Source organism: Delphinus delphis, chromosome 4 (genome assembly GCF_949987515.2).
Source record: "Delphinus delphis chromosome 4, mDelDel1.2, whole genome shotgun sequence".
Taxonomy (NCBI): domain Eukaryota; kingdom Metazoa; phylum Chordata; class Mammalia; order Artiodactyla; family Delphinidae; genus Delphinus; species Delphinus delphis.
In genome coordinates this window covers 5,187,871-5,211,602 of record NC_082686.1, presented here as the reverse complement: position 1 = coordinate 5,211,602, position 23,732 = coordinate 5,187,871, and the positions used below count along the sequence as shown (strand labels likewise).

Genomic DNA, 23,732 nt, shown 5'->3' with positions numbered 1-23,732 from the left:
AAACCGAAACTTAACTAGCCGCTCTCGCTTCTGTAATTACGCTTGCTGACCCCCCCCCCCCCGCCCCGCAACCGTCCAACCAATCAGACGGCGACTAGTGTCTTTGTTCAAAAGTCAACCTGCAACTGTCCAACCAATCAGACGGCGACTGGTGTCTTTGTTCAAAAATCAACCAATCAGTACTCTACACCCCTGGAAAGCCCCGCAGAACGTCCCGAACTTGTTTGTACTTGTCTATAAAAGAGCTGAACTAAACTCCATCGGGACCTCTTAGCGTCACCGGCAACGAGTGCGCGGAGGTCCAGGTTCGAACCTGCAATAAATGACCCTTGCCGTTTGGCTTTGACTCTCGACTCTGGTGGTCTTGTGGAGGGGCCTCGCGACCTTGGGCATTTCAGTGCCAGTGCATTGTACCCAGTGTCCCCAGTGAGAACCCAACACCAGGCTCTATCAGTAGAGTTCGGATCTTTAAAATACGTGTAAAACCCAGCACCAGCCATCCTGGGCGTCTGGAGTTCTCATCTGAGAAGCTGTCTTAATTTCCTGACATGCCTTATCAGGCAGAAAGTTCTCTCCCACTGCATTTAAAAATATTTGCAGACCAGTTTTTTTTTTTTTTTAATGACTTATAGAAAAGGGAGAGTCCTTACTATTCTTATGGAAAGCAGTGCAATTTCTTTTGAAACATTAAAGAAATTGTGCCTGATGTAAGCCTGGGTAGCCTCAGATGAGAAGAGCCTTGCTGCAGTGCCGGGTATAATCCCGTTACCAGTGCAGCGACATACAATCTGCTTGCAGCCAGGCACCTGCTCTGTCCCCGGCAGGTCAGAGCCAATGCTCTCCACTCCCACTTCCTCCCATTTTCTCAGTAAAAGAGCTGTACGCCAAGTGGCAGGTCTCCCATTGCCATGTGCAGAGCCTAAACGTGTCAGTTTTCGTACCCTTAACAGTCTTGCCAAGCAAATATACAAAGAATAAGCGAAAGCCATCCCTCTGTTAGCTATTGTTTTTGTTTAAATGGTATCATTTAAGCAACAGTTAGAGATACTGTATATCTTTTGTCTTCTGTTTCTATATCTCCTTATTAAATTATGTTTTTACTTTTCAGAATTTAAATATTATGATTTTTTAACATCTTTATTGGAGTATAATTGCTTTATAATGTTGTTTTAGTTCCTGCTGAAATTATGTATAAAGCCACCGGAGGGTTATCAAGAACTGGTAAAAATAACTGTTCCATAAATGTGCCTCTCTGCTAGCAGTTTGTATAGTTTGAGAGAGAGAAACTAAGACTGACAAACCCTAAGAACAGTTTTCTTTGACGAATACTCGCTTTAAATGTTTCTTTCCCTAATCCCCTCCACATAGCGGGTAGAGCATCCAAACACAGTTACCTCTTGCCTTGAGTCTTTTGATTTCTTGTATCTGCTCTCTCTATTCTCTCTCCCTTGAGCGCCTCTGTTTACCCCCAACAATTCTATCTTTCGAAATCCACTGAACCCTTTAGGACTGAAGTCAGAGGCCATGGGTACCATTCTGTAGGCACTAATTCTCCAGGGGGTGTAAACCACGCCCTCATCTGTGCATTCCCAGTGTCCCATGCTCCATCCTGACACCAATGCGTTCTGCTGGATGGAGCTGTCCACAGCCAGGCCTGATGGACCCACAGGAGAATAAGCTCACTAAGGGCAGGGGGACATCTTTGTGGTCCCACATCCACTACCAGCATCAAAGGTATGGAAAGAGGAGATGTGGGGAAATCAAGTTCTACATTTTCAAATTCTACCCATTTTTAAAGATTTTTTCTCCTGACGTTTTCCTTAATCCGCTCAAAATGATGGTTCTGTCCTCCTTTGAAAGGCACATCTCTGCACCTTACTCCTTCCCTTGCACTATGATTAGCAGGCTGTCTCCTTTCTCAAGACATAAGCTTTCTCATTCATGAAGGTAAGGTCTATGGTTGATTGTATTTACATCCTTCATGGGGCACTGTGTCTATTAGAGCTTAGATACATATATGAGTGTGATAGAAAAAAATGCTTTATAAATTTTAAATATGTCAAAGCAATTGCAAAATACATTTTTTTTTTTGGGGAAAAATGGATCAACATGGTCAGTATTGGTCTTCAGATCTTGGGTTTCCTTAATATTTCATCAACTTAGTTATAAAAATTACGATTTCAACTTTGTATTTAAGTGATATGACAATTTGTCTTCAGATTCTTGAAAATCAGTTCCTCTGGAGTATAATATTTAGAAGTCAAATGTATGTATTGGATATGTCCACAATATATTTCAAAGCAACCTTATTTCAAAACTTTAATTTGTCTATGATATAAAAGTATACCGAATAGACAGCTTGATATTTTCACTGTCCTATTAGAAAAAATGGGTTAACTAGAATAAATTCTTAGTAAAATAGGATGGATACTAGTCTGTGTGTAGCTAGCCTTTAAATCTCTCTCTCTCTCTCTCTCACACACACACACACACCACTGGAATTCACTTTTAAATCCAATCTCTCTAATAAATGATACGATAGAGATCCTTGACAACCTACAGACAGCATAATTAAAATAAAAAAGAGGAAGTCTGATCAAAACCTTGTAGTCAGGAAGAAATCACAATCTATCCAGTAGCAAAGAATATAAACGGAGAAAGACGTAAGTCATTCACTTAAACTAGATGTACAACCATTTGCTAATGAGCAGTACTCGGTAGAAGTTGGTCTACTTTGGTTCTCTCTTTGGTGGTTTAGTTACCAAAGTATAAAAATAATTTCACTATAAACTGCCCTTTCCTAAAAAATGGGTCAGCAACACAGACCCTAAGCATAGTGCTACGTGTTCTTTGTTCTTGTAGATGTGTGTGTTGATAATGAGGTTTCTGCTTTCTGGATTTCAGAAGGATCTTAAAAAGGAAATCTATGGACAAGCCAGCTTGCAGATAATAAAAAGCATGAATAGACCTCTGAAAGGAACACATCTGAGAGCGTGCACTGGGCTTTTCCACAATGAAATCAACAGGAGAGAAATGTGGGTGCCAAAGGCAGGGACCCACTCATCTGCTAGTTTACCCAGAGCCTGTAGCCATGGCCAAGGGACCCATAGGCTCTGACAACCGCTGAACTTCTACCATCCTCTTTAACTATATTCTTAGGACAGGAAACCCCCAGCTGCAGCAAATCACATTTTGTTTTTGTTGTGTTTTGTTTTTAAACAGTATACATGGAGACCACTGAAAATGGAAGCCCCCGAAGCCCTATTTAGGTAAAACGAAGTGCTCTTCTTCCTTACTTTTCACCGTGAGGTACATGGACTTGCTGACGTCCGCGCCCACATCGTTGCTGACCTTGCACAGGTAGTAGCCGCTGTCTTCTTCTACCACGTGCTTGATCAACAGAGACCCGTTGCTGAGGACCTGAATTCGGCCATTCAGGGCAATCGGTTGGAACTGGGGAACCCCAGCACCTGCAACAGAATAAAAAAGAGGAACGGTGATGCTAACATGAATAAATACAGGGAGACAATGAGCTCAAGGACACCAGACCAATGAAGGGAAGTGATGGACGCCAAACACACAACCTAGAGGACAGGCAACAGATACACCAAGATTTTTTTCTTTCCTCCGACGATGAAATTCTTGTTTATGGAGAAACATGTTTACTTAAAATGACAGTATTTCAAACTCTGAAATAAAGAGTAAGAGAACTTACAGATAGTTTCTACAATTCATCAAATTTGATGAGCGTTAAGCAGTTGATAAATTATTCACAGAAATCACAGTAGAATGACTACAGAAGTAGACATCTCTTGTGTAACTAAATATATTTTTTGTGTCCCTAGGGACTTAATCTGCATGTAAACAAGGAGTGCTTCAGGGACAAGGCATTTGAAGACCTCACAGGATGAGCACCTCTGAGACTACAAGGAGAAAACTAATACTGCAGACTTCCCTTCTAAGTGTGGTTTATTCCAGTCTAGAAATACCATGTACAATGAGCATCATTGAATATTATTAAACAAGTCAGATCACTGCACTAAGACAGCACAAATTAAAACACTGCTCTCCTCTGAGTGCTTGCATTCAAGGAAATAGTGGCCCAGATGTGGTATGCTATGGTCATAGATGTGATGTGATCCACATAAAAGATCCATATAAAACTAATTTAGAAAATAAATTTAGAAATAATAAAACAGAGGATTAAGGCCTCGGGAGATTTCTGGGAAGATGGTAGTTGGATGAATCGGATGAATCTGCTATGTTGTTTGCCCCTCTTCTGGGACTAGGAGTGTGTGCTCCAAGCCTTGAAAGGCTGACAGAACTTCTCCATCTTCCTGGACCACTCCATCTTCCTGGAGAAAGCTCAAAGCATGGGCCAAGTGTATGTTCTAGAGAAGAGCTGCTGGTCTGTGTGTCCCCAGAACCTACATGGGACCTGAACAGGTGGGTGGTTATCCGTTCATGCAGGAAACTTCAGACTTTGCATCTGGGGAAGTGAAATGAGAGGGGGATACACTTCCGCCTGTTGTCTCCTCCCAAACTGACCATTTACCTGTTGGTATCCCTCAGGTCACAGTGGCAGAGACTGTGGCTATGCCTTCCCTTACCTATTTCAGCTCCACCAAAGAGACAAAGGAAATTAATCATGTATCTGAGGGGACCTTTCATAATGAATTACAAGGACAAGCAGAATCCCTACAACAGATGGTTTCTATCAAAACACAACTGTTAGAGAGTATATATGGAAACTTGAATTTAAAAACCAGAGTTCTATTTCTGCTCAGGATGGAGAAAGACACAAAAGAATATCACTTCCATTCTAACAACAAAAAAGAGACTGTTAATCTACAAAATCATGCTTTACTTTGAATGAATCAGAAAGTGGAAGTCACAGGCAACTGGGTAAAATTAGTTGCAAAGAATTAAAAGCCCTACAAGGAGATAAGGTACAAGTAAACAATTTCATCTTTGAGACAGGGTGACAGGACAAGGTCCTGGGCATACAAGCAGGTAGGAAGTAAAGAACTAGAAATAAGTATAACCTACTTCAATTGCTACTCTTTCATGCATCATGACCAAAATTCAATAAAATATTATGAGATGCACAAACACGAAAGCAAGAAAAAAGAACCAGAGAAGAAATGATCAATAGTTTTGAAATCTTGGTATGGAACTATCAGACAGGGACTTTACAACAACTATGGTTAATGCCCATAAACAGGTGGGGGTTCAGAAAGAATATTAAAACTACACAAAGGAGACAGACAGATAAATAAAATGTCAGAAACAACAAACACAATATTAGATCGAAAGAATTCCTTAAGCTAATCAGCAGAGTGAACACAGCAGAGAAAATAGTGAACTTTAAGCTAGGTCAACAGAAATTATCCAAATCAAAACAAAAAGTGCAAGAGTGAAAAATACAGAATAGATTGTCCTAGAGCTCTAGAACAATATCAAATATTCTAACATTGAGTAATTATAGTTTCAAAAGGAGAAGAAAGACAGGGGCAGAAGAAATAATATTTGAAATATAGAAGACTTTAATACCACTATCACTCATTTGACTTAACTGACATTTATAGAATTCTACACCCTGCAGTAGCAGAATACATACTGGTTTCAAGTGCACATGGAACAGATATCCAGAAAGACAATATTTTGGGCCATAATACAAATTTCAATAGATGTTCAAAAATAAAATAATACAAATCACTTTCTAGCTCCACAGAAAAACTAAAATTGAAATCAATAACAGAGATATATCTGGGAAAACCTCAAATATTTGAAACTTAAACAATACACTTCTAAAAAAACTCATGAGTCAAAGAAAAAATCACCAGAGTAATTAGAAAAAATATATTGAGTTGAATAAGAATGTAAAAACAACATATCAAAATATCTGAGATGCAGCTAAAAGCAACACTTAGATGGAAGTTTGTAGCTTTAAGTGTTTGTACTGGAAAAGGAAAAAGATCACAAATCAATGATCTAAGCATCCCTCTTAAGAAGCTATTACAGGAAGAGCAAATGAAACTCAAAGTAAGGAGAAGTAAGGAAACAATAAACAGGAAAACTGAAATCAGTGAAATAAAAAACAGAAAATTGTAGAGAAAATCAATAAAACCAAAAGCCAGTTCTTTGAAAAAAAAAATACAAAAACCTCTAGCTGGACTGATCAAGAAAAGAGAAGAGACATTAGTTACAAGTAACTATAATGAAAAAGGCCATCACTGTGGTCCCTACTTGAATTAAAAGGATAATAGGAAAATATTAGGAATAACTTTGTGTCAATAAGTTTAAAAAGTTATATTAAATAGATAAATTTCTGGAAAGACACAAACTCTTAAATATCACTCAAGAAAAACTAGATAAACTTAATAGTCCTGTATCTATAAAGTTAATTTGTAGTTAACAACTTTCCACAAAGAACAATCAAAGCCCAGACAGCTTCATTAGTGAATACTACCTAACACCTAAAGAAAAAAAATTTTTTTACACAAAGTCTTTCAGAAAATACAAGAGAATAAAACACTTTACCACTGATTTTATGAGGCCAGCAACATCTTGATACCAAAATCAAAGATCTTAGAACTAGAAACCAATATCCCAACATAGACATAAAAATCCTTAACCAGCCAAGCCAGGACTGGGAGCCGGGAGCAGGGAGCCAGCCGGGCTCTTGGACAGGCCTGGTGAGTGTAGTGGCGCAGGATCCTTGTGCTCGGCCAGGTGTCAGGCCTGAGCCTCTGAGGTGGGAGAGCAGAGTTCAGGACATTGGCCCACCAGAGACCTCCCAGACCCTCATAATATCCTCATAAGAGCTCTCATGGAGATCTCTGTCTCAATGCTAAGACCCAGCTCCACTGAACAACCAGCAAGTTACAGTGCTGGACACCCTATGCCAAACAACTACCAAGACAAGAACACAACCCCGCCCATTAGCAGAGAGGATGTCTAAAATCATTAAGAGGTCAAAGACACCCCAAAACGCACCACTGGCTGCAGCCCTGCCCACCAGAAAGACAAGGTCCAGCCCCACCCATGAGAACACAGGCACCAGTCCCCTCCACCTGGAAGCCTACACAGGCCACTGAACCAACCTTACCCACTGGGGGCAGACACCAAAAAACAATGGGAACTACGAACCTGCAGTCTGTGAAAAGGAGACCCCAAACACAGTAAGTTTACAAAAATACACAGCAGATGAAGGAGCAAGGAAAAAAGCAACCAGACCAAAGAAATGAAGAGGGAATACGCAGTCTACCTGAAAAAGAATTCAGAGTGATGAGAGTAAAGATGATCCAAAATCTTGGAAATAGAATGGAGAAAATACAAGAAACGTTTAACAAGGATGTAGAAGAACTAAAGAGCAAACAAACAATGATGGACAACACATTAAATGCAATTAAAAATTCACTAGAAGGAATCAATAGCAGAATAACTGAGGCAAAAGAACGGATAAGTGACCTGGAAGATAAAATAGTGGAAATAACTACTGTAGAGCAGACTAAAGAACAAAGAATGAAAAGAATTGAGAACAGGCTCAGAGACCTCTGGGACAACATTAAACTCACCAACATTTGAATTACAGGGGTCCCAGAAGAAGAGAAAAGGAAAGGGACTGAGAAAATATTTGAAGAGATTAGAGTTGAAAACTTCCCTAATTTGGGAAAGGAAATAGTCACTAAAGTCCAGGAAGCCCAGAGAGTCCCATACAGGATAAATCCAAGGAGAAGCATGCCAAGACACATATTAATCAAACTATCAAAAATTAAATACAAAGAAAAAATATTAAAAGCAGCAAGGGAAAAGCAACAAATAACAAACAAGGGAATCCCCATAAGGTAAACAGCTGACCTTTCAGCAGAAACTCGGCAAGCCAGAAGGGAGTGGCAGGACATATGTAAAGTGATGAAAGGAAAAAACCTACAACCAAGATTACTCTACCCAGCAAGGATCTCATTCAGATTTGATGGAGAAATTAAAACCTTAAAAGACAAGCAAAAGCTAAGAGAATTCAGCACCACCAACCAGCTTTACAACAAATGCTAAAGGAACTTCCCTAAGCAGGAAACACAAGAGAATTAAAAGACCTACAATGACAAACCCAGAACAATTAAGAAAATGGTAATAGGAACATACATACCAATAATTATCTTAAACATAAATGGATTAAATGCTCCAACCAAATACACAGACTGGCTGAATGGATACAAAAACAAGACCCATATATATGTTGTCTACAAGAGACCCACTTCAGACCTAGGGACACATATAGACTGAAAGTGAGGGGATGGAAAAAGATATTCCATGCAAATGGAAACCAAAAGGAAGCTGGAGTAGCAATTCTCATATCAGACAAAATAGACTTTAAAATAAACTCTTACAAGAGACAAAGAGGGACACTACATAATGATCAAGAGATCAATCCAAAAAGAAGATATAACAATTGTAAATATCTATGCACCCAACACAGGAGCACCTCAATACAGAAGGCAAATGATAACGGCCATAAAAGGGGAAATTGACAGTAACACAATCAACGTAGGGGACTTTAACAACATGCTTTCACCAATGGACAGATCATCCAAAATGAAAATAAATAAGGAAACACTAGCTTTAAATGACACATTAGACAAGATGGACTTAATTGATATTTATAGGACATTCCATCCAAAAACAACAGAATACACTTTCTTCTCAAGTGCTCATGGAACATTCTACAGGATAGATCATATCTCGGGTCACATATCAAGCCTCGGTAAATTTAAGAAAATTGAAATTGTATCAAGTATCTTTTCTGACCACAATCCTATGAGACTAGGTATCAATTACAGGAAAAAAACTGTAAAAAAATACAAACACATGGAGGCTAAACAATATGCTACTAAATAACCAAGAGATCACTGAAGAAATCAAAGAGGAAATCAAAACATACCTAGAAAAAAATGACAATAAAAACATGATTACCCAAAACCTACGGGATGCAGGAAAAACAGTTCTCTGAGGGAGGTTTATAGCAATATAATCCTACCTCAAGAAACAAGAAACATCTCAAAAAAACAACCTAACCTTACATCTAAAGCAATTAGAGAAAGAAGAACAAAAAACCCCCAAAGTTAGCAGAAGGAAAGAAATCATAAAGATCAGATCAGAAATAAATGAAAAGAAATGAAGGAAACAATAGCAAAGATCAATAAAACTAAAAGGTGATTCTTTGAGAAGATAAACAAAATTGACAGACCATTAGCCAGATTCATCAAGAAAAAAAGGGAGAGGACTCAAATCAATAGAATTAGAAATGAAAAAGGAGAAGCAACAACTGGCACTGCAGAAATTCAAAGGATCATGAGAGATTACTACAAGCAACTCTATGCCAATAAAATGGACAACCTGGAAGAAATGGACAAATTCTTAGAAAAGCAGAACCTTCCGAGACTGAACCAGGAAGAAATAGAAAATATAAACAGACCAATCACAAGCACTGAAATTGAAACTGTGATTAAAAACCTTCCAATAAAGAAAAGCCCAGGACCAGATGGCTTCACAGAAGAATTCTATCAAACATTTAGAGAAAAGCTAACACCTGTCCTTCTCTATCTCTTCCAAAATATAGCAGAGGGAGGAACACTCCCAAACACATTCTACAAGGCCACCATCACCCTGATACAAGAACCAGGCAAAGATGTCACAAAAAACGAAAACTACAGGCCAATATCACTGATGAACATAGATGCAAAAATCCTCAACAAAATACTAGCAAACAGAATCCAACAGAACATTAAAAGGATCATACACCATGATCAAGTGGGGTTTATCCCAGGAATGCAAAGATTCTTCAATATATGCAAATGAATTAATGTGATCAACCATATTTACAAATTGAAGGAGAAAAACCATATGATCATCTCAATAGATGCAGAAAAAGCTTTTGACAGAATTCAACACAGATTTATGACAAAAACCCTCCAGAAAGTAGGCATAGAGGGAATTTACCTCAACACAATAAAGGCCATATATGACAAACCCACAGCCAACATCATTCTCAATGGTGAAAAACTGAAACCATTTCCTCTAAGAACAGGAACAAGACACATTTGCCCACTCTCACTACTATCAGTCAACACAGTTTTGGAAGTTTTAGCAATCAGAGAAGGAAAAGAAATAAAAGGAATCCAAATCAGAAAAGAAGAAGTAAAACTGCCACTGTTTGCAGATGACATGATACTATACATAGAGAATCCTAAAGATGCTACCAGAAAAGTACTTGAGCTAATCAATGAATTTGGTAAAGTACCAGGATACAAAATTAATGTGCAGAAATCTCTTGAATTCCTATATACCAATGATGAAAAATCTGAAAGAGAAATTAAGGAAACACTCCTATTTACCATTGTAATAAAAGAATAAAATACCTAGGAATAAACCTAACTAGGAGACAAAAGAATGTATGCAGAAAACTATAAGACACTGATGAAAGAAATTAAAGATGATACAGATGGAGAGATATACCATGTTCTTGGATTGGAAAATCAATATTGTGAAAATGACTATACTACCCAAAGCAATCTACAGATTGAATGCAATACCTATCAAACTACCAATGGCATTTTTCACAGAACTAGAACAAAAAGTTGCACAATTTGTATGGAAACACAAAAGACCCCAAATAGCCAAAGCAATCTTGAGAAAGAAAAACGGAGCTGGAGGAAACAGGCTCCCAGACTACAGACTACACTACAAAGCTACAGTAATCAAGACAGTATGGTACTGGCACAAAAACAGAAATATAGATCAATGGAACAGGATAGAAAGTCCAGAGATAAACCCACACACATAATGTCACCTTATCTTTGATAAAGGAGGCAAGAATATACAATGGAGAAAAGACAGCCTCTTCAATAAGTGGTGCTAGGAAACTGGACAGCTACTTGTAAAAGAATGAAATTAGAACACTCTCTAATGCCATATACAAAAATAAACTCAAAATGGGTTAATGACCTAAATGTAATGCCAGACACTATAAAACCCTTAGGGGAAAACATAGGCAGAACACTCTATGACATAAATCACAGCAAGATCCTTTTTGACCCACCTCCTAGAGAAATGAAAATAAAAACAAAAATAAACAAATCGGACCTAATGAAACTTCAAAGCTTTTGCACAGCAAAGGAAACCATAAACAAGATGAAAAGACAACCCTCAGAAAGGGAGAAAATATTTGCAAATGAAGCAACTGACAAAGGATTAATCCCAAAATATACAAGCAGCTCATGCAGCTCAATATCAAAAAAACAAACAACCTGGGCTTCCCTGGTGGTGCAGTGGTTGAGAGTCTGCCTGTCGATGCAGGGGACACGGGTTCATGCCCCGGTCTGGGAAGATCCCACATGCCGCGGAGTGGCTGGGCCCGTGAGCCATGGCCACTGAGCCTGCGCGTCCGGAGCCTGTGTTCCGCAACGGGAGAGGCCGCAACAGTGAGAGGCCCATGTACCACACAAAAAAAAAAAAAAAAAAAAAACGCAATCCAAAAATGGGCAGAAGACCTACATAGACATTTCTCCAAAGAAGATATACAGATTGCCAACGAACACATGAAACGATGCTCAACATCACTAATCATTAGAGAAATGCAAATCAAAACTACAATGAGGTATCACCTCACAACAGTCAGAATGGCCATCATCAAAAACTCTACAAACAATAAATGCTGGAGAGGGTGTGGAGAAAAAGGAACCCTCTGGCACTGTTGGTGGGAATGTAAATTGATACAGCCACTATGGAGAACAGTATGGAGGTTCCTTGATAACCTAAAAATAGAACTACCATACGACCCAGCAATCCCGCTACTGGGCATATACTCTGAGAAAACCATAATTCAAAAAGAGTCATGTACCACAATGTTCAATGCAGCACTATTTACAGTAGCCAGGAGATGGAAGCAACCTAAGTGTCCATCAACAGATGAATGGATAAAGAAGATGTGGCACATATATACAATGGACTATTACTCAGCCATAAAAAGAAACGAAATTGAGTTATTTGTAATGAGGTGGATGGACCTAGAGTCTGTCATACACAGTGAAGTAAGTCAGAAAGAGAAAAACAAATACCGTATGCTAACACATATACATGGAATCTAAAAAAAAAAAAAAAATGGTTCTGAAGAATCTAGGGGCAGGACAGGGATAAAGATGCAGAAGTAGAGAATGGACTTGAGGCTACGGGGAGGGGGAATGGTAAGCTGGGACGAAGTGAGAAAGGGGTATGGACATATATACACTACCAAATGTAAATTAGACAGGTAGTGGGAAGCAGCCGCATAGCACAGGGAGATCAGCTACGTGCTTTGTGACCACCTAGAGGGAGGGTGGGAGGGAGACACAAGAGGGAGGGGATATGGGGATGGTTGTATACATATAGCTGACTCACTTTGTTATACAGCAGAAACTAACACACCACTGTAAAGCAATTATACTCCAATAAAGATGTTAAAAAAATAATGCTTAACCAAACCCTACCAAATGAGGTTTATCAATATATAAAAACAATAATATATCATGACCAAGTAAGTTTTATTCTAGGAATGCAAGGTTGGTTTCAATTCAAAAATTAGTGAATGTAATTTATCATATTAACAGACCAAAAAAGAAGCACAATATGATTACTTGAATATATACAAAGAAAAAAGAATTTTAGAGTTAAAGATCCTGATAAAAATCTCATAGTGAGCTAGTCATAGAACGGAATTACTTGATAAAAGGTTTCAAAAGGCTTACAGTTAACATCACACTTAATTCTAAAAAACGAATTATTTTCCACCAAAGATCAAGAAAGAGACAAGAATGATTGGTCTGGTCCTTTTATTCAACATTGTTCTGAAGATTTTATCAAGAGCAATTCAAAAAGAAAATGACATAAAATACATATGTATTAGAAAAGAAGAATATAACTGTCTTCCTTCACAGATGACATAATTATTTACATAGTTAATGAAAGAGTCTACAAAAATGTTGCTAGGATTGTAAATGACTTTAGCAAAGTTATAGTATACATCAAAATACAAAATTCAAAGTTAACTTTATTTTTATATATTAGTAACAAGCAATACTGAAATTAAAAAAAAATAAATTTGCATGAAAACTTGAAATATTTACAGATAAATTTAACAAGATATTTGCAAGACTGGTCTACTGAAAACTGTAAAAGTTGTTGCTCACAAGTAAAGAAGACCTAGATGAGTAGAGATGGGGCATTATACCATGTTCATGGATAAAAATTCTTAATATTTTCAGGCAGTTATTGGAAATCTTGTTGTATAAAAGGCCAAATAATAAACATTTTATGGTTTGCAAGCCATATAGTCTGTCACAATTACTTATTTCTGTCATTGAAGCATGAATGCAGCTACAGAAAGTACATAAAACAGCACAATTATGTTCCAATAACATTTATTTACAAAGCCAGGTTTTGAGAAGAATTTGGCTTGTGGTCTATAGTTGGCTGACATCTGATTTAAAGGTATGTAAAAAAAGTATATAGGTGTAAGATAATTGTAAAGTTGGAAGAGGGTGCATATACTAATAATACTCACACACTTGGATTAGTTCTTTATCTCATATCTGGTGTGAAATATCGTAACATCTTTCTAAGTAGAAAAATGGTTTTAATTTATCTTATTCAAAAAGAATTCAAAATCAGGGGTGAAAAAATTTTAAAAACATAATAGTAGTTTTTAATAACTTCAATATGTTGATTTCCCCAGTAGCAGCTACTGACTATTTTATAGAATGAGATGAAATGAACAAAATCATTCTTATCCTTACACCTGTTCACTCCTTGGGAATAGTCAAAAATTATCAAAATGTATAAAATGAAAAATTACAACAGAAGCATATATAATATAGATCATTTAAAACTTAATCCAGGGGCTTCCCTGGTGGCGCAGTGGTTGAGAGTCCGCCTGCCGATACAGGGGACACGGGTTCGTGCCCTGGTCCGGGAAGACCCCACATGCCGTGGAGCGGCTGGGCCTGTGAGCCATGGCCGCTGAGCCTGTGCATCCGTAGCCTGTGCTCCGCAATGGGAGAGGCCACATCAGTGTCAGGCCCGCGTACCCCTCAAATAAACTTAATCCATATGAAAGTTCACGGAAGAATTAAAGAAATGTTTGATGGATAATGAACATATCACTAAATGAATGGTTGATTTTGGAAAATAATTGATGAAAGCTATCTCCAAGTTTATCTACTGGAGTTTAAAACATGAGAATTTCAGATTAGGAATCTGTGAATTTTTGGTCAAAAATTTAAACAGTAAAAAAGTAACTTCCCTCTTTTTCTCCTCAAGATCCCGTTATCTTGAGGAGAAAAGAAGGGACTATAGCCTTCCTAATTTTTTATAAGCACATATAAAATTGTGCTTTGTCTATACAAAATGGTGTTTATTGTCCAATTACTAAGCACCTACTCTGTGGTGGATCCAAGGCAAGTAGCTATGGTTACAAAAGATGGTGGCCTCTTTGTCAATCTCTCTTTGAGGTCAGAACCCTCACACTGGGTAAATGTGAGTGGCCACATTGTGAGCCTTCCTATGGAGAGCCTTCCATGAGGGTCTCCCCCAGCCAACAGTCTGTGAGAAGCTGAAACCTGCCAGCAACCACCTGAGTGGGATGAACCTTGATAGGACTGAATCCCTGGCCAACAGCCTGAGTGCAGTGCTGGGAGACACCTTGAAATAGAGTACTCAGTTAAGCCATACCCAGATTCCTGCCCCACAGAGATCATAAATGTGCTTTATTATTGTTAAGCCACTAAGCTTCGGGGTAATTTGTTACACAGCCACAGATCCCCAATACACTGTGAAAAACTAGGTAATCAGGAATCCTTTTAGTTCCTCAGTTTCCTCACCTGCAAAATGGAGATAATAATAGATCCTCCTTCATAGGGCAGTGTAGGCATTTAAATTCTTAAGCTATTGTGTGACACACAGTAAGCACACACTATTGCTGTTTTTTTCTACTTTCTGCTTCTATTTATTTAATCAGTTTATGATTAGTTGACTATTTCTTTCCGACTCCACAAGACTAAGGACAATGTTGCAATGAACCTCTCTGCTTGTCAATCAATCCATCAATAGAAAGAAAGATATAGTGGTAGGAACTCCACTGGATAAATACTTGGAGTGGAATTCTGCACATCCAAGTGTTAAAATATATTGCTAAGTTGCTTAGTAAAAGAGCAATTTTATTTCCTGGGGCTGGGGTTAATTTTTTCCTCACACATGTACACTATTAATCTTTTTGATCTTCATCAATATAGTATATATCCCATTATTTTAATTTACATGGTTTTACTAACTTGTATATTTTTTGGTTGCTTTTGCTTACAGATAAGTCTGAGCATCTTTTTATAAATGTATCAGTAATTTGTACTTGTTCTTTGGTGAACACTCTATCTACATTCTTTGCTCATGGATCTATTGAACTTTGTCTTTTTCCTCTTCATTTGCCAAAGCACTTTGGTTCCTAAAAGTGATTCTATTTTCCTATTTTACAAAACTTGACTTTTGTTTGTGTTGTTTCAATCAGGACTGGATGTTGAATATTATCAGCTACCATTTCATCATCTATTGAGATGATCATACTTTTCTCCTATAAAAGTTTACTGTATCTTTTAAGGATCTGGTTTCGTAAATTATAAAATTCCTTCTTAAGGATAATAGTTTCTTTGGGGTAAGGATAAAAAATATTATTAGGAATTAAAAATCAAAGAAAAAGCCTTTGATTTTTATTTAAGTGCTTAAATTTGGTTGACAGTTTGAAAAATCTGTAAAGGCTATTGATACCTTTCTCAAAGTTAACAGCAAGCTGGGAGCCAGATCTAGACTATTACACACAACCTGGAAATTCAGCCAAACGTAGGATTTAAGAAATGTCTCCATAAGGCAGCAAACCAGGAAATCTGAAAATGCTATGGGATTTACAGATTCTGTAAAAATGTGTTACAAATCCCTGAGAACCTAATAAAAAGCTGATAGAATGTGAGAAAGTTATAGGATCGTTCACATCAAAAACACAAATGTTTTCTTCTCCTCAAAGAATTTTCACCAGAAAAATACTTACAATATTTGACACATTTATAGTAAAGAATTACAAGATAAAATTTAGCTACATTGCTAAGCTTTCTCAATTAAATAGCTGAAAAGGATTATCTATTAACTCCTATCTTGACCAAGAGAAGCCTCTTCATTATTAAAATGTCCTCATGGAGACAGAGATAAAGTATAAGTGCAGTTGAAAACCATTAAATCTTTTTTTCCTTTCATCAGAAAATGAACCTAACTTGAAGGGATATACCATTTATAAATGTGACCATGCTTGCTAAACAGAGTAATTCATCCACCATAAGGACAACAATCCCAGTGATGAGTACTGCTTAATTTGAGGGAAGTGGACTTGGCCATGGTTTGGTAGAATTATAGGTCATCTACTTCAGATTCATCGTTATGGTAAAGAACAAAATTTAACACAGTGCACACAGTATTTCAAAATTCTGCAATCTTGTTAGCATAAGGTAAGTACTTTGCATACTTAACTAGAAGATACACTTATAGCAACCAGAAGCCATTAATTAAAACGATGTCAGTTTTCTGTGGATAGCTGGGGTCAAGTGGGGAAAATTTTAATGTTCCGTTACATGAAAAGCAAATGTTCACACATTATGTAAGGCACCCACAGAACGACTGAGTATGTTCATATTGTGTGACCTTTATTATTTATTGAAAAGATACACCTAGCAGGATTCTCAAGAACTGAGGGAGTAGGAATAGTGGAAAAAGAATAGCTGAGTATCACCAAGTGAGCCCACTTTGAAGGCAGCAACAAATACGGCCATTGTTTCATCTTTTCTTCCCTCTGAAGTCTTTGCTGATCTGAAGTGAGAGCACTTGACTAAGAGTCAGCAGAATTGGGCTCCTATGTTATCTCTTAAACTTAGGAGCTCTGCCCTTGAGCAAGTAGCTTATTCTGTCTGCATCCTTAATGTCATCGTATATGAAATGGGAAGGAATTCATTTACATACTATATAGATTGTTCACAAGAAAAGGAACAAGACTGCATGAATGCAAATGGGTGTCAATGTCCACATGCTGAGACCAGAAGAAGTTGGCCAATGAGCACATGCAGAGAGTCACCTGGCAGGTGAAAGAACATTGTTTTGGAGGGGAAGAGAACAGGAAGAAGTAGATCACTTTCTACTCCCTGAGCTGCACCCAAATAATAAGCTATTCCTTCTCCCCACCAAGGAGTCAAAACACAGTCCCTTTCGTCCTTATGAACAGGGCGGTGTTTTCCTGAGGAATGAGTTTGTTGTCCTTGCTCAGGGAGAGGGCCCTCTGAGAACAGTTGGTGGGCTGAAGGGAGTGAGTAGCTATAAAGATGGGTGGGGATAGGACGAGGAGAGAGCAAGTACCCAGAGAAACAGCAGGTGCACCCATTTCAGGTGTGGCTGCTGGGAAGGGAACCCTTGATCAGTGACAGAGGGCTGGGTTCTGGGTCCTGTTCCAGAGAAGAATCCCAAAGAGGACAGAGGCAGAGTCCTGAGACATGGGTCCAGTTCCAGGCTGGAGGGCTCTTCCCAAGCCCAAAGAAAGAAGCTTCCACACGGTACACGATGTGCACATCATGTTTTGTCTATATGTTTGCATCAGGTATTGTCTGTTGATCTTAGCACTACTGCTGCACTTCTAAAGTCTTCCCTAAATTTCAGGGATGGGAAGCCTGAGAAGAACATTTCCTCGGCTGATTTGTCACAGTTCTGGTTTATATTTCACCAGTGAGAGGCACTTGAATGCGATTTGGAAAGTGCAAGGAAGGAGAAATCGTCGTTCTCCTTTAGAAGCAGTAAGTCGATGCATGGGCAGATGCCAAACATCCAAGTCCGGGAGAACAAATTTCGTTCTGGGGCAGCTGGAACCACAGATGGACGTGGCCTCTCCTGGCTCCCACTTTTGTCAAGCTCCTAAAAGGCAGCTGAATTCCTCCCATCCTTCTAAAACTATGCATGCATCTAATTCCCTGTATTAAATTCCTACTTGATAAAACACTGCACCATAACTGGGACAGCATCAAGGTTACTTCTTTTGTAAATTTGCATATAATTATGTTCACTGTGCAATTCACTTTCTTCTTTTAATCTCTTTATGTCTATCCTGAAGAATTCTATCCAATAAAAACAACTGAACTTAGGTGGCCTAGACTGGTGCCCGCCGAGGGGTTGTAGAATTTGGTGGTCCACTAGTTTATCATGCTCATTCATGACTTTTACTCTGTACCTAATCTGCAAGCATCCTTTTTATCATCAAGATGGAACACTGGTCCCTTACTTATCAGAAAATGGAACCATGAACTGCCACGATTCGGCACTTGTTGATGGGACATGCGATACCAGAGGCAGTTTGAATGGCTGGACTTTGCTGATGCCACCATTGGGCTTTGCATTGGGACCATGGGCTGCGAGCTGCCCCTGCAGCTGTGTCGACCATACAAGGTTTTCAGTCACCACCTCCTTGGAGCAAGAGATGCCCAAACATTTGTCCTCAGTGTGGCTGTCGCTATTCACAAGAGGATGGTTAGAAAGTTCCTGGGGAAAGACAATGAGAGAAAGGGAAGACAGAGGAGTGGAGAAAAAGAAGGGAGGGCCAGATGGACCCCTGGGGCCATTGTCCTGGTGACTCTACCAAGGCTCGGGGTAACTGCAGTTTCCTTGGGTGGGGGTGGGGCATCTACAATGGTCCTGATGCAGCTCCCAGAGCCATGGAGACTCTGCTTATTTCAGCACAGGGAAAGGCCGCAGCTTTCCATTCCTCGTGAGTTTTATTCTACCATCAAAAGGAAATACACCAATATGATGAACATTCATCTTCTCCATTCTGCTCACCATCCTTTTCCAAGAACTCATTATTGTTCAGTGAGATCCATTGCTCCTACCTGGGAACAGACAAGCAGAGCTGCTTTTGTTGTACCTGAGGGAACCACATTTGACTTTGAAGTTGGGTTTATTTTCACCACTTACGTCACAGGGAGGTGTCACTTTCTCCTGTTTAGATTCTTTGAGCTCTTTCTCTGCATTTATTCTAGATTCATAGCTTGTCACCTATTTGCATGGGGACAAGGGACACTGGATGATAGGTGAGACTTGATAGCCTCGACGAGCCTGGTGAAGGAGTTTGGAGCAGGTGTTGCTGGAAAGACCCGAGAGGACGACTGCAGGTCCAGTAAACCAGTGGACAGAAGAGGTCGGATGCATGGGGATGGAGGCTTGGAGGCATCCTAACCCATGCAGAAAGCGGGACAGTGGTGAGTCTGGGAGCAGGCGTGGTTAGAGCTCTGGGTGGTAATCAGACAGACAGGCAGGCAGGGAGGTGAGACAGGATTAGATGACCAAGGGCCAAGCAGATAACCAAGACAGAGATCCAGTTTCTAGGACAGGGGTGTGAAAGCAACACTTGGTCTGAGCAAAGGCTGTGATCTGGCATTCAAGGTCAGAGTGTAAGTGGCCACGAGGGTAAAGAAATGAAGCTAAATGCCTTGAATGCTAAAACAAGAAGGAAGCTCAGGCCCAAGGTCAGGACAAGAGTGAAACCTGCAAGGATACAGGAAATAGGATTAAGGGACCAGAGCTTAGGAAGGAACTTTGTGGGTCCAGAGACCCAAGGACAATCCTGACTGGGCCTCCCCACGGAGTTACTTCAATAGGAAACCTCCTGTTTTCCTACAGGGGAAAAGAGGAACAATCTCATTTAAGGGACTTATTATTATTTTGTTTTTTGGTCTCTTGATTGTTTGTCCCTATCCGGACTTATCTTTTGAATGGAAAGCAGGGGACCTGCAGTGGGGGCCATCTCTTGACTGCTGAGGAAGAGGTGGCTGCGGTCAACTCAGCAGGGAGGTCTGGAATTGGTTTTGGTAGAAAAAATGTCCTACAATTAACATACTTGAGAACTTGGGCTTGTCCCATGCTGCACATTCTTCATGGCATTTGGAGACATAGGCCTTGGGGATTGTGGAAGGTACTGGGATGTCACCTTGACTGTGGGAGAGAGGGTGTGGGCAGGACCAAGCTGAAGCATTCCAGGGCAAGGCGCTGAGGTAGGAGGAGGCTCCAGAAGGGTCACCTGAGCACTCCGACCAGGTGTACTGAGCACACATTTGTTTCTCAGTCTAGAATTGAGTACATTGCATGGAAATATCCAGAGAACTGTTGTGAGTGTCAGATTTTTTCCTATGGATTTCTGAACAAAGGATTGAAGTCCCTGTTGGCCCCTATAAAGAGTCTACAGCTTCTGCTAACAACCATCTGAACCTACAAGTGGATCCTCCTCCAGTTCAGATGAGACTTGGCCCTGGCCAACGACTGCAGCCCTATGAGAGATTCCGAAACAGAGCACCCAGCTAAGATGTGCCCAGACTCCTAATCCACAGAAATCATGACATTTTTTAAGTTGCTTTTAAAAAAAAGAAAAGAAAAGGAGTCTATGGCAAGATGGGAGGGTTTTGGCAGGTGGGTTGACACCAAACAAAAGAGGACACTTCTGGGACCCAGGAGGTAAGGGACAGCCAGGACCCCTGGTAGAGTATACCTTGTGGGAACAGAAGGACAACTTCCAACAGCTTTCTGGGGACAGAGGGAGATGCCTGAGCAAAAGAAAAACTATTGTGCACCAAATAGTGATGGATTCTTGGATGTCTCCAGGAAAAACTGCAGTTGAGGAAACTTTGGTCTCATGTGAATGTGCTACAGGTAAGAGAAGGAAGGGCACAGGGAGGGGGTGAGAGAAATAGGCAGGAAATAGGGAGTCCTATCCCACTGCAGCCTCTCTATGTACTAGAGAGTGGAAGAAGATAGGAACTCCCCCCAGATTAAGAAGCACTTCTCCTTTGCTTGGAAAAGAAAGAGACACGGACAGCTGCAGAGAGTCAACAAAAACTGGCTATAGATGTAACACCTTTCCACCCAGAAAACCAAAGAGGATCAAAAAGAACTATCGGCAGAAGCTGATATAAATACTCACTACCACAGACCATAGTAAGAAAGCAAGAGAATTTATAATGGGCATATAAAAAGATTTGAATAAATGGAAAGACTGTCCATGATATTGGCAGGGAAGGCTCAATAGTTTAATGATACTGATGTTCTCCATGCTAACCTTTACATTTATTAAAGTGTTCCAAATTTTTCAGAATATTTTTTTGGAACTTGATAAAATTAGCCTAACTTGCATCTAGAAGAAATATGCAAATAAAAATCCATGTGAGAAATCTAGGACATTTTTTAAAAAGAAAAAACAATGAGGGGAGGAGTGTTGTATGAGATATTAAAACATATTAGGAAGAGATAAACTTCTAGTATGCACGGTCCTGATGCCAGACAGACAGTGCAAGAGAGAGAGGGATAAAAGATGGATTTCAACAGACACATTTCTTTCATAGACTATAAAGGAATTAAAGTTAGTGGGAAAAGGTTGGGCTAGGAAATAAATGGCTTTAGTACAATTGAGTAACTGTGTGAGCTGAGGTGATGACGACAGTGATGATGATGATAACAGCGAACGTGTATTGACTAATTGCTATGCCAGGCACCATAATAAATGTTTTCTATGAACCATCTTATTAAATCATCACATTACTCCCCTTATTTCATTTGCTTCCCATATGAGGAATCTGTGGTTCATGCAGGCTAAGTAATTTTCCTGGAGTAACACAGACAGATGGTGTGTGTCTGGGGTTTGCACTCAGCCCACTCTCTTAACTGATGATTTCTACTACTTCTCCTTAATTTTTCTGAAGTAAAGTTCAAATTTAATAAACCTTAATACATAAACAATAGGATTTAAGTTCAAAGGGTTTAAAGATGGTAGCATAAAACCAGCATTAGAACAGTATGGAGGTTTCTTAAAAAACTAAATATAGAATTACCATATGACCCAGCAATACCACTCCTGGGCATATACCCAGAGAAAACCATAATTCAAAAAGACACATGAATTTGTAAAGCAATTATACTCCATTAAAGATGTTAAAAAAAAAAAAGACACATGCACCCCAATGTTCATTGCAGCACTATTTACAATAGCCAGGTCATGGAAGCAACCTAAATGCCCATCAACAGACGAATGGATAAAAATGATGTGGTACATATATACAGTGGAATATTACTCAGCCATAAAAAGGAACGAAATTGGGTCATTTGTAGAGATATGGATGGACCCAGAGACTGTCATACAGAGTGAAGTAAGTCAGAAAGAGAAAAACAAATATTGTATATTAACACATATATGTGGAATCTAGAAAAATGGTACAGATGAACCAGTTTGCAAGGCAGAAATAGAGACACAGATATAGAGAACAAACGTATGGACACCAAGTGGGGAAAGCAGGGGTGGGTGGGTGGTGGTGCTGGGATGAATTGGGAGATTGGGATTGACATAAATACACTAATATGTATAAAATAGATAACTAATAAGAACCTGTTGTATAAAAAAAGAAAACAATTTCTTTAAAGACAGCATTTCCTTTCTTCCTGGAAATCATAAAAAAGCAAATGGGAGAAAGAGAAATAGAAAATGCAAACTCTTTTATGCATGAAATTAGGAAATAGCTAAAACTTCAACCACAATATAGGTGATGGTGCAGCCAACAGTGTACACTGAGCAAAGGTACATGCATGGTGTTAGGGAGTGTTCTAATCTCATACTTTTACAGATACCTGTCCAGTTTTCCCAGCACCATTTATTGAAGAGGATGTCTTTTCTCCACTGTATATTCTTGCCTCCTTTATCAAAGATAATGTGATCATATGTGCATGGGTTTATCTCTGGGCTTTCTATCCTGTTCCATTGATCAATATTTCTGTTTTTGTGCCAGTACCATACTGTCTTGATTACTGTAGCTTTCTAGTATAGTCTGAAGTCAGGGAGCCTGATTCCTCCAGCTCCATTTTTCGTTCTCAAGATTGGTTTGGCTATTCAGAGTCATTTGTGTTTCCATACAAATTGTGAAATTTTTTGTTCTAGTTCTGTGAAAAATGCCATTGGTAGTTTGATAGGGATTGCATTGAATCTGTTGATTGCTTTGGGTAGTAGAGTCATTTTCACAATGTTGATTCTTCCAATCCAAGAACATGGTATATCTCTCCATCTATTTGTATCATCTTTAATTTCTTTCATCAGTGTCTTATAATTTTCTGCATACAGTTCTTTTGTCTCCTTAGGTAGGTTTATTCCTAGATATCTTATTCTTTTTGTTGCAATGGTAAATGGGAGTGTTTCCTTAATTTCACTTTCAGATTTTTCATCATTAGCGTATAGGAATGCAAGAGATTTCTGTGCCTCAATTTTGTATCCTGCTACTTTACCAAATTCATTGATTAGCTCTAGTAGTTTTCTGGTAGCATCTTTGGGATTCTCTATGTATAGTATCATGTCATCTGCAAATACTGACAGCTTTACTTCTTCTTTTCCAATTTGGATTCCTTTTATTTCTTTTTCCTGTCTGATTGCTGTGGCTAAAACTTCCAAAACTATGTTGAATAATAGTGGTAAGAGTGGGTAACCTTGTCTTGTTCCTGATCTTAGTGGAAATGGTTTCAGTTTTTCAGAAAAATAAGCTCAAAGTGGATTAAAGGCCTAAATGTAAGGCCAGAAACTATCAAACTCTTAGAGGAAA

The 23,732-nt window shown here is 39.0% G+C and overlaps 1 protein-coding gene across 1 annotated transcript in view; it reads right to left on the bottom strand.

The window, feature by feature from the left end:
• DSCAM (DS cell adhesion molecule) overlaps positions 1-23,732 on the bottom strand; it is a gene marked incomplete at its 5' end in the record, with an annotated part of 743,491 nt that overhangs the window by 236,777 nt on the left and 482,982 nt on the right. The window contains one exon of the mRNA XM_060009865.1: positions 3,297-3,470. Coding sequence (XP_059865848.1) covers positions 3,297-3,470 — 174 coding nt within the window. The remainder of the gene's footprint in view (positions 1-3,296; positions 3,471-23,732) is intronic.